This window comes from Physeter macrocephalus, chromosome 20, assembly GCF_002837175.3.
Source record: "Physeter macrocephalus isolate SW-GA chromosome 20, ASM283717v5, whole genome shotgun sequence".
Lineage (NCBI taxonomy): Eukaryota > Metazoa > Chordata > Mammalia > Artiodactyla > Physeteridae > Physeter > Physeter macrocephalus.
In genome coordinates this window covers 5683955-5696157 of record NC_041233.1, presented here as the reverse complement: position 1 = coordinate 5696157, position 12203 = coordinate 5683955, and the positions used below count along the sequence as shown (strand labels likewise).

General features: G+C 35.4%; 1 protein-coding gene across 5 annotated transcripts in view; it reads left to right on the top strand.

The window, feature by feature from the left end:
• The window catches only part of ARID4B (AT-rich interaction domain 4B), a 130228-nt gene that overhangs the window by 75291 nt on the left and 42734 nt on the right, over positions 1 to 12203 (top strand). For all 5 annotated transcript variants that reach the window (XR_449390.4, XM_007129766.3, XM_028482053.2 and 2 more), the window contains exons 9-12: positions 3626 to 3705; positions 5428 to 5504; positions 6902 to 7056; positions 10247 to 10319. Coding sequence is in view for 4 of the 5 variants with exons in the window: in XM_007129766.3 (XP_007129828.1) it covers positions 3626 to 3705; positions 5428 to 5504; positions 6902 to 7056; positions 10247 to 10319 (385 nt within the window). In the remaining variant the exon portion in view is untranslated. The remainder of the gene's footprint in view (positions 1 to 3625; positions 3706 to 5427; positions 5505 to 6901; positions 7057 to 10246; positions 10320 to 12203) is intronic.

Here is a 12203-nt window from a genome sequence, read left to right as displayed (position 1 = left end):
TCATAGGTACAAAATGGGGAGATGGTTTTAGCATCATTCAGTTCACACAAAATTACTTTGAAAGTTATTTCTGAGTACAAAGAACTCCTGAAGTCATCCGAGAAAGGATGAAAATCATGATAATTTTAGAGGCTAGGTATGTTACACTGCTCAGTTTTGGGTGAAAAATTCCTCATGCAAACTTTTAAAACTTCTAAATCTACCATGCAAAAGGCTGCAAAAGAAGAACAGAATCTTGTTTTCTACTGCTGTCTACAAATGATATCTATTTTTCATCCTTTTTGGTAAACATTTTGTATTCTTTATCCCGAGTGTTTAGTGTTTTGCACAAAATAAGTGCCCAATAATTGTCAACTCTTACAGTTATAATTAAAACTGATGAGGGCAATTATTTTAATAAATATAAATACTTTATGATACCTTTGTACCTCTGCATATATCCATCTATCCATTACACATTCATTGGATACCTGTTATGTGTAAGGAGTGTGCGAAGGTCTTTATGCTGATTATGAGGTATGTATTATTTATCCTCATTTAGAGGTAAGGAAACTGAGTGTTAGAAGGGTTAAGTAACTTCTCAAGGTTTGGGTTAATGGCAAAGCTAAAAACTTAAGTGTCAGTGTATGTGATCATTTCTTTTTTCCTAAAGCACTAAGATTCTTTGAAAGAATTTCTTTTGAAAACATGTTTTAAAAGAGCTTTGTGTGTCTTTTTCTAAAACAAAGGAACATTAAAATTTGCACTTTAGTATTTTCAGTATTGATTCTCTCATCATAATTTCTAAATAGTTTCCTTGATGATGAGAAAAATATTTAAAGATATACAATACTGAAAGGTTAGTAATCTGCCTAGTCAACAATTTTATCATTATTTTAAAAATCTTAGCATTAGTGATACATATTATCCTCCCCACAAATTTGAGATCTTTTGGAAAGTGATAAATAATTTTTGTCAACTAGAGTGTGAAGTTGTGTTTTGAATCAAACAATCTTGACATAATCACATAAACAGTATTTGCATTTCTATTTTTAAAATTAGTGTTTATAAATTGAGTAAATTTTAACAACTGCTTGGTAACATCATGTTAGAGAACAATTGCATACTTCTAGGAACTATTAATAACCACCATGTTTTGAGTGCTTACCCTGGCCAGGCACTGTGCTAGCTTGTTCATGTAAGCACATGGTCTCGTTTAATCCTAATTGAGGCTGAAACATAAGTGGTATTTACCCCCATATTAAGGGGAGGAAATTTTAGCTTCCCTGACTCACGCGGTCCTCTTTTTCGGTTTCCTTCACTGTTTCTCCTCTAACCAAGCTTTAAATGTTGTTGTTCAAAGTTCAGAATATATCACATTGTATTCTCTTTAGGATGATCTCATCCCCTTTTATAGCATTGGTTGCAGAGATAATAAACTGAAATGTCTTAGGGACCAAAGAAAATCACATGCATGGGTGAATGGGATAAAATGTGGATTGTAGTTCCTGTAACAGAATGGAGAGTGAACCCACTTACACGCCATGGTCAGCACTGGCCAAAGCTGTCACGTGTGTGGTTTTCAAAATCCTAAGCTCATGAGAAAGAAAAAAATGTGTGATTTTGGCTCACAGTTTTAGAGCCCTGATATTTAGACTGTTTACTCCCAAGTTTATCGCTTAGAGTTCTGAGCTCTGGACCTGGGTATCTGTCTATCGTGATCTCCACTTGGCTGCCCTTTAGTCACCTCAAAATTTAATAAGCCTAAAGCTAAATTTATTCTCTCCTTCCTCATTCCCAAACATGACCCTTCTCCGTTGTTTCCTCTCCCTGTGAATGAGGCAGAAGTGTCAGCATCCTTTTCTCTGTCATCTCGCCGCTTCCCTAATTATCTCTAATATTTCTTGTTCCAATATTTCTTGTTCCTTTAATTTGCCTTCAGCACCACTTTACATCCAGGTCACCATCTCTCACCTGGAAGATTTGCAGTAGCTTCATCTCTTCCAACTCTTGTCCTTCTCTGGTTCATTTTCTTTATGACAGTCAAAGTAATTTTTTAAAAGGCAATTCTATTATGACATTAGCTTGCTTTGGCTCGTTCCCTTGAAGAGTTTAGATTTTATCCTCAGAATTAACATGGCCTACAAGATTGACAAATCTGAACTCTGCTTACCTCACTTATTCAGCCCAGGCAGAAGGTTAGCTACATTGACCTTTTGCTTCCTGCAGTGGGCTCCACTTCTTGCTGTGTCAGGCCCTTCGCATAATCTGTTTCCTCTGCTTGCAGCGCAGCCCTGTGGTACACACGTGTACACACATACATCCTTCGTCAAGCCAGTTCCTACTCAGCTTTCAAAGCTGAGCTTAAATGTTGTGTCCTCAGGAAAGTGGTCCCTGACCACCTAGATAAAGACTTATCACAATAGCAGTTAAATAAATGTGCACTTACTTGTTTAGTGCTTGTCTTTCCAGCTAGAATACAAGCTCATTGTGGGGAGGAACGGTGACTGACTAGGCCTCTGTGGTCTAGTATGGTACCTTGATGAAATAGTTAATATTTGTAGAGTGACTGGATGAATGAATGAACAGATATTAAGTACTTCTGGATTTTTTTGAAATGATAGGAGAGTTTTCGTAGATGCTAACGCATGTAAAAGACTTTCATGAGTGAATTATTTCATAATGCCATCAACATTTAAGCAGTGCTTAATGCAGTGCAGTTACAATTATGGAAATTGTTAACGTTTTAAAGACTAAACTAGAACTTACCTGTTTCTCACTCCTCTCAAACCTGTGGTGAGAATACATGCCTTTATGTACTATTGTGTCGTTTTTCAGAGCTAATGAGACAGTCCTTAAATCTGTCATACTTACTTAGCCCATTTTTCATTAAAAGCTGTAACTATACTATTGTTCTTGGTATGTATAGTGGGCTTTCTTGGGATTAAAATAATAAAAATTTATAGGTGTCTTACATTAGTACTACCTTTGGGAAGGCATGCTTTATCCTTACTTTAAATAATAGTTGAGATGACTTCACATAAAATAAATCTTATATTTTGTTCATAATAAATCTTATACAGACTCCAGGAAGGTACCCAGTTTAAAATGCTTACATTATAGAGTGGATAGTGTTATGGAGAAATTTTAGCATGTGTTAAAGTGTATATTTAAATGTAAATAATCAGTAGAACGTCATCTCTGTCTTTTTTAAGATAGAGATTGCTCTGATTAAGGTTCTGATATCTGATCCCATTTTGGTCCCTCCTGTTCTCTTAGCCCTGCTGCAGACCCTTTGTTAGGACTAGCTCTCCCTTTTTCCACCCCTGAGCTACTCTCATTCCAGCTTTCTGTTTCTGCCTAGACTTGGTCCACAGCTTCAATCTAGTCATAGCCACAGTTCTGCTCTCAACACCGTGCCTGTGTCAGAAAACAATGCGGATAATCCAGAGAGCTGGAAGGATATAAACTTAAAATTACTTGTGTGTGTTCCCACATGTGTGTGTGTAGCTGTTTACCCTCAAACTAAAATTAGTTTTTAAATTTTAAGCTGAAATTGTTTTGAAAAGGATTTAAATAATTGATACTTATATAACTATCTGTAAATGTGCTTTTAGTTATAATAGTTTCACACTTTTTTTAAAAGGTGGTTTGTCCTGATTGTAGTGATGAAATTGCTGTGAAAAAAGACAATATTCTTGTTCGATCTTTCAAAGATGGCAAATTGTAAGTATAATTCACTTGGTATGAAAAATATGCTGTTTTTCCAGATTGGGATGGTAAATTATAAATTAGTTATTTCCATTGACCTTATGCTTTTCCTTCTCATCATACACAATGTTTCAGAGTATGATCATTTTTCATATTATCATTAAGTATAGTAGTCTTATGTCTTTTCTTGTTCATTTGGTCTTTTCTAAACTAGACTCTAAGTGCTGTCTAATTTGTCAGTATTTGCCTGTGTAATAGCTGATGATTTATTGAGGAAAATTCGATATATCCACCACATCTAATACTTGATTGATATTGATATATTTATTGTTTTTGAATGTCTAATCAGGATTTTCTATCATTTTTAATTATGTCTAAATGGGTTAGTGTTACCCTGTTTTGTAACATTTGACTTCTGCAGTAGGCTGAGGATTAAAATGAGTTACTATAAATGTATGTTAAGTATTAAGAAAGTGACCTTTCATGTAGAACTTTTCTGGAACTGAAAAACTATGTGTTTTTTTCTTTCTTGAAGAATTGTGTGACTAGAAAATCCATGTATTTTATATTTTGCCTTATTGGGTGACTATACTTTAAAAGGATCATCATGCTTTAAGATTGGTGTTTGGGTTTTCAAGTTCTGAAATGTGATTTTTAAAAACAGTCTATATGAAACTCACTTTCACAAAATGGAGATAATCAGAGAAATTTGAACACTGAAATTGAATACTGGTTTGATGATATTAAGAAATTACTGTGAATTTTTAAGTGTGTGATAATGATATGGTTATATTTTTAAAAGAATTTTCTTTTAAAGCTTCGTAATGAAATATTATAAATTAAATTATATAATGTCTGCGATTTGCTTCAAAATAATCCAGTTGGGGTGGGAGAAGGTAGGTAGGGGTATAAATGAAACAGTGACTCTGAGTTAATGATTATTGTAGTTGGGTAATGGATATGTGGGAGTTCATTGTACTGTTCTGTCTACTTTTGTATATATTTGAAATTTTTAAATAAAAAGTGCAAAAAAGCAGGCTGAAAAATGTATTTGGAATAGTTTTTAGGCTTTTGTGGGTTGGTTGAGACAAACCAAGTGCAGAAAAGATGAATGATGATTTATTAGTGTAAAATAGGAAATATATGTGATGTATATGATAGAATAAACCTCTCCCAGTTGCTTGCATCCAGCCCCTCCTTATGGTTGCTAAATTCCATGAAAAACCTTAAATTGTACATTAGAAGTTTGCTTGTGAACCTAGAATTCAGTTTACAAAAAAATTGTTAAAAGAACATTTTACATTATAAAATAGTACATGTTCTTCCAGTCTTAAATTTAGTAATTTCTTGTGCTTATCCTATGATGATGGCCAATTCTTGCTATTTAACTTATTTTTTATTGGATTGACGCATTCTGCTATCCAGACATTTTAATTTATTATTTTCAGTGTTTCAGTATTTTTAGTATTGCATTTAGCTAAGTCCTCTGATATTTGAGAATACCTTGTTGTTTATAAAACATCTCTTAAGGTGGGGTCCTTCTGTAGATGATTACATATTTTAACATACTGCCTAGCATTTTATTTGGGACTTGCAACCTTGTATGCAATCATTTTCATTGTAAATGTCAGTATTTGCATGTTTTCAGTATCTTTCTGTGGTAGGTAATTGGACTCTTAATTAATCTCTGTTGTATTTTTGTGGGTTTTTTCCTTTAAAATTAAAAAAATAATATAGTACTTCAGTACCAAGAAAGGATGTCCATGAAATTACTAGTGACACTGCACCAAAGCCTGATGCTGTATTAAAACAAGGTAAGGATAATCTTGGAACAAATTATAGTTAATTTAAAAACTGATGGGGCTTCCCTGGTGGCGCAGTGGTTGAGAGTCAGCCTGCCGATGCAGGGGACACGGGTTCGTGCCCTGGTCCGGGAAGATCCCACGTGCCGTGGAGCGGCTGGGCCCATGAGCCATGGCCGCTGAGCCTGCGCGTCCAGAGCCCGTGCTCTGCAAGGGGAGAGGCCACAGCAGTGAGAGGCCCGCGTACCGCAAAAAACAACAACAACAAAATAAATAAAATAAAAACTGATGGGGAATTCCCTGGCGGTCCAGTGGTTAGGACTCTGAAGCTTTCACTGCTGGGGCCCGGGTTCAATCCCTGGTTGGGGAACTAAGATCCTGCAAGTTGTGTGGCATGGCCAAAAAAAAAAAAAGTAAAAAGTATTTCTGAAGATTAAATATTCTTTTGGTCTTAAAATTGTTTTTAAGTCTTTAAAGTTACATTTGGTTCTATGTGACTTATACTTTTGTAAACCCACGTGCCTTTTGTTATCATAGGTATTCTTTTTCTTTTTTTTAGCTTATAATTGGGACAATAATCTAAAAATGGGAAAGAACAATATCATCAGCTGTTACTGTAGTCTGACTTTCGCCTAGTAAATAAAATATTAGTTCCTGAGGATGGTAGAAACAGGAATCAAAGTAACTTTGATTTGGCATTTCTTATAACCGTAGTTATATTTTATTAAGGAATACGTGATAATTGCATCTCTTACTTGATTTTTAGCATTGTAAATAGCTGTTTATTTTTTCTTTGCCCATGTTCACTGAATCAAATAATATGCTATGTAGACTGGTTAAAAATCATCAAGAATTTATGGTTTACAATTTATTTCCATGTATTATAAAGTGAGAATAACTGTCTAGCTAATTTTAGTTTAAGCTAATTGTTAATATAATTTTAATTCAGGCTTAAAAAATGTAGAGGACATATTTATAGTATATTTTCAGGTATTGTGTGTTATTACAATGACTCTGTGCCTGGTATATAATACTGTTTAATAATCTTTTTTTTTGATAAAACGATTAAAGATTTACCTATCTTAAAGTGTTTTTTACCAGACACTCTTAATTTTCATTTAAAAGAAGAAAACTGCCCCTTTTCTCTTGTTTTTGTTTGAACCTAAGTCACCTTCAAATGGTTGCAGTTTTGCCATCTATAAAATGGGTGCCTAATGCCTAAGACTGTTAAGATTAAATGAGTTGCTGCATGGAAAAGCAGTTAGCACAGTGCCTAGCTCATAGCAAACACTTCATAAATGTCAGTGGTGGCAGCACAGTAGTTTTTTATTTCTTTATCCTGTTAGTATTTTTAGACAAATCAGTTGTCTTAATTTCTCCAGTTGATATAGTTTATGGTCTTTTTCCAGCCTTTGATCAGGCACTTGAATTTCACAAAAGTAGAACTATTCCTGCTAACTGGAAGACTGAATTGAAAGAAGATAGTTCTAGCAGTGAAGCAGAGGAAGAAGAGGAGGAGGAAGATGATGAAAAAGCAAAGGAGGATAACAGCAGTGAAGAGGAGGTGAGTAAACATAGTTAATGCCTTTTCAAATGAAGGACACATGTTTCCTTTGTGAGTTGGGATTTGGCTAAAGTCATTAATCACTTAAATATTTTTAGCATTAGAAGTATTTCATAATACAGTTGTACTTGTGATATCATAATCAAGTAGTTTGCTTGCTTACCTTAAAACAGAAATATGGTCTTGTGAAATTAAAAATATTAAGTATAGTTATCTCAGTAACCTCAAAAATATTTCTTAATCTTCAGTCCATAATGTATGTGTCAAATCAATATGTTGTACACCTGAAATTAATATAGTATTGTATGTCATCTATACTTCAATTAAAAAAATAAAAAGGGAAAAAAATGTTTCTTAATCTTGCTGTGCTTTTTGTTTATCAGATGGTTAAGGAAATCCCTACCTAATATAGGAAAACTCTACTTTCATATGCTTTTTACCATCATGTAGACAGCTGTCACCTCATAGTATGTTTACATCTGCATATTTTATTAAAATACCTAGTAAAGTATAAAATATGTCTTCCATCTAGTTTTAAGGGACTAAATAGCAGAAAAAGCAAAGATTAATATCTCTTTGATTCAGAGAATCTTAAATGACTTTATCTAATACAACTGGGTAGATAGTTCTAATTAGATCATAAATAAGGCATCTGTCAATTTATATGGATCAAGGAGCTAAATTTAGATTTTATTGTAGCTGTTACTTTAGGTCTAGCAATGACAAGTACTGGGAAAAGATGCTCATAATACTACTAGTGACATTGCACCACTGTGCTCTTTAATGGTTTGTTGGACAACTTTATCACAGTTATTGGGGGAATGGTGCAGATAGTGAAGCTGCAATACGTGACCATGAAGTGAATTGTATTTAATGTTTTTAGGAAACAAAGATAAGTTAAAATGTAATATTTTAGGTAAGTTATAAAATTCTGCTCTTTAACTGTAGTAAGCAACTAGTAATGAAATAGGATTGTTTTAGAGTTTATGTTTTATAATATAGTGATCTATGACAGTGTGTAGTGTAAAAGTTTCGCAGGCTTCAGTCTCCTTCCCCACTGTCTTCTATTTAAAATGCTCGGAGCCATCAGTTCCTTGCTTAAAACCTCTGCAGTTGCTTCTTATCACTCTGAAAATCAAGCTTCACTCTTAGAACCTCCCTTTGTAGTCCCACCCCTGCCTTTTTTTATATTACTTCTCCTGGTATACCCTCCTACTTTTTCGGGGGTGGGGAGGGAGTGGGGGGTTGCTGCGTGGTGCATCTTGTGGGATCTTAGTTCCCTGACCAGGGATTGAACCCAGGCCACAGAAGTGAATGTGCTGAGTCCTAACCACTGGACCGCCAGGGAACTAACTCCCTACCCTTCTACTTACGAACATTCTGTTGCAGCAACATCAGATTACATACCTCGTTTCTACTCACCTCTGCACAAACCAGTACCTCTGCCTACAGTGGCCTCCCCCTGTCAGCCTGACACAGTCCTGTTTGGTTTTTTAAATCCTACTGACATGGCCCCTCTGTAAAGGGAAACCTTCTGAGAACTATCACCTTCCTCACCTTAGGAAAAGTTTTGCTTTTCAATTTGCTAATCTAAACTACTACTATTCCTTGTAGAAATTTTTGCCTACATATATACGTGTACATACATATGTACATATCTTTATTTTCGATTTGTTTTCTCTCCTACTAACCTGTAAGCTCCTCAATGGTAGGGACTCTGTCTTACTTGTACTCTGTCTGTCATAATGTGTAACGTAGAACAGATGATCAATAAGTATTAGTTACCAAAACTTCTGTCGCTTAGATTTATGTTTTACAAATGTTTTTGTAAAAGCAGATCTGGTTTCCAGTTTAAACTTTTTTATTTAAGTTAAATACAAACTTCATTTAAATTTTGTTGCAACAGGAATACATTTGACAGTTTATGTAAGTCAAATATTGTATCTTGGGGGCATTTAAGATAATATCTAGAAAACAGATTTCCTTAGAGTTACATCTGACTACCTTACCACAATCCAGTGTATGTGGACCATGTTTAAGTTGAGAAGTACAGATTTATCCTAAGCAAACTAATAATTGTCATTGATTTTTCTCTTCCCAATTAGCAAGCATAATAGTTTATCAACATGAGTTTTTGTTGTTGTAACTTCCTTCCTTTTTTCTGCTAGCTTATAAAATAAAGAGGCAAATCTCACTCAAACAGTGGCTTTAGGCTCATGATTTTTAAAATTAAAATGATTTATTTAGACTACCAGTTGAAAAGTATGCTCCTGACTTTTACTGTTAGGAGTACATTTGTTTCAGCCAGAGTAACTGTAAAGCCTAGGTGTATATTTTGAATCACTTCCTCTGTAGTTACTGCTGATCATGTTCTGTAATGTCAGGTGCCATCGCTTTTTTCTCTTTTATTTGACTCAGCACCTTGCAGAGTGCCTGCACTTACCGGTGCGCATAAAATGGTGGTTGAATGGCTTGATAGTCACTGAATTGATGAGTTCCTCCATCTCACCTACTACCCTGCTCCTTGCAGGTTGCTTCAGGACCAGCTCCCTACTGCCACAGCCCCTGGCCACAGCAGCAAGAAGCTAGTCCCTCCCTTGTAATTGATAAATCGGGGAACTATTTTATTACTTGAAGATTTCCCTAAGTCTGAATCTTCAGGTATTGTAGATCAAGTTTGTTCCCCACTTTACTGATTTTATAAGCTCGAAGCACTATACAGTGGGGCCGTATATAATGAAGGATAATTGTAGTCTCAGTTAATGGGACCCATACTTGTTCAGTTCCTTGAGGAGCAATAATAGAGTTAGTTTTGATGGTAAACCCTGACCCAATTTAATATAAGTGAGCGTAGGTCTTCTTGAGCCTATGACCTAGTCCTGTGAAGGACTAGATCTCTGATCTGGTAAAAAGTTCATGAATCATTTTGCTGGTCTCATTTCTCATATGAGCATTTACATTTGGAATTGTCACTATTGAGATAACCTTTTAGGACCTATTTCTCTGTAAAGCATAAAATGTCTAGGCTTAAAGGTTTTGGATAGCTTAGTGTTAAGAAATAATTTTAATTTGGTAAAAAGCCTTTGAAATATTCTAGTGTTAGTCTTTGCTGTTGGTAGGAAATCTACTTGTGTTAGTAAAATGCTTAACTGAGAAAAATAATATTCTATTCTTCTGTGACTAAAATTAGGAAGAAATAGAACCATTTCCAGAGGAAAGGGAGAACTTTCTTCAACAGTTGTACAAATTTATGGAAGATAGAGGTGAGTGTTTTTTCTTTTATTCATCATTAATGTAGGTATCAGATAATTAATATCTTAAAATAAGAATTCTGTTTATTAAGCTGCATGTCACTGGTAATCATGGCTGTCTTTTTGATTTCCAATCACCAGCATCCTAGTATGGTGTCTGTCACATAGGAAGTGGAATGTGGAATTTTTCAGTATTTTGATGGATATTATGGCCATGGACCCATAAATTACTGTATTCTGTCCTGTCTGTCCCCCCACCCATTTATGGGACACCCCCCCCCAAAGAACTCTTACACTAGGAAACAGTAGCAGAATGGGAATCAGAGTACCATTTTATTTGAGCCTACATACATGCCTGTAGAAAAGCCTCTTCTCTAAAATCACTGTTTGCTATTCCCAGCATGTGTGTGTGTTTGTGTATGTGAGTGAGTGAGAGAGAGAGAGAGAGAGAGAGAGAGAGAGAGAGAGAGAGAGAACACACATTCTAAGATGGGCCTTATAAGTCTTCTTATAACCCAGCCATATAGAACTAAGAACAGAATTAAACCATCCATAGAGAAAGGTGACCAAGTCTCAAGGTGAGAGCCTGGGCTTAACTTATCGAATCTGCTTTTGTGGTTTAAAAAATACGAGCATTGGGGGAAAGAGGAATGGGTACCTAACAATAACTTTTAATTTGCAGTGATGACCTAGTCCACCAGTAACTATGGCCCTGTTACTCTCTTGCTTATCTGCTGTTCAGAGTATAGTTTCTCCTTTCCTGGGAGGATGCTAGAAGAGGAGTGGTGAGAGGCAGAAAGCTTTCTAGCTTGAGGAGAAGGAGAAAATGAATGAATAATACTTGAAAGTGCTACTGTGCTCTGTGAATTAATGTTTTTTTTAATCCAGTTTTGTATTGTTGATGAGTAGAAGCTGGCTTGGTCTTCTTTTTGCTCTCATAAATCATAGTGACTACTACAATGTGGGTATCTTTTTATTCTTCAATATAAAATGTCCTTGATTCCTATATTATTTATGTGTATGAATGGAGGCTTGGCCTAAGAAGGCAGGCTATTTCTTAAGCTTTTTTGTGTAAGGTAAATAAAAAAGTAAAGAAAATGAATAAAATCTAATACTAGAAAAGAGTGAAAAATGTGATTATGCCAGTCGTATGTTTTTTGGAAAGGGCAGTAAGTTGTGTATCTCTATCCTGTTGTTTTCTCTACCACATCCTAACAGTTTGATAGTTTTAGTGTCCTTCTCCTATATTTTCACATGTTAGAATAAACAACACTATAGCTTTATTCTAGAATTATTCTTTAGAATAGTAGAAAATTAGTAAAATACAAAGGAAGTATAATAAAGATAACTCTCATTGTGATGCAGTTGCCCATCAATTATCTCAACACTTTTTTCAGTTCTACCAAACCTTGTTACCCTGATTTTTAAAAATTTTTGTTGGTATTTTATTTTGCTACACTTAGTATTTATTCTTTTGCTCATCAGGGGAATGAAAGTTGAATGAAATCATATAAATAAGGTTTCAAAAATCTGATATAGGAAAAAAATTTTTTAATGAAATGGGGATAAGTAGTAGGTATCATGTTTTTGATTAACAAGGGATTTTTTTCCTCATATATACACACTTTGCACTATGTATATTTGGTGGTAATGTTTGAATCTTTTCAGAGTTTAAGTTAAAAATGTAGCATGGGGACTTCCCTGGTGGCGCAGTGGTTGGGGGTCCGCCTGCCGATGCAGGGGACGCGGGTTCGTGCCCCGGTCCGGGAGGATCCCACGTGCCGCGGAGCGGCTGGGCCCGTGGGCCATGGCCGCTGGGCCTGGGCGTCCGGAGCCTGTGCTCCGCAACGGGAGAGGCCACAGTAGTGAGAGGCCCGCGTACCGCAAAAAAAAAAA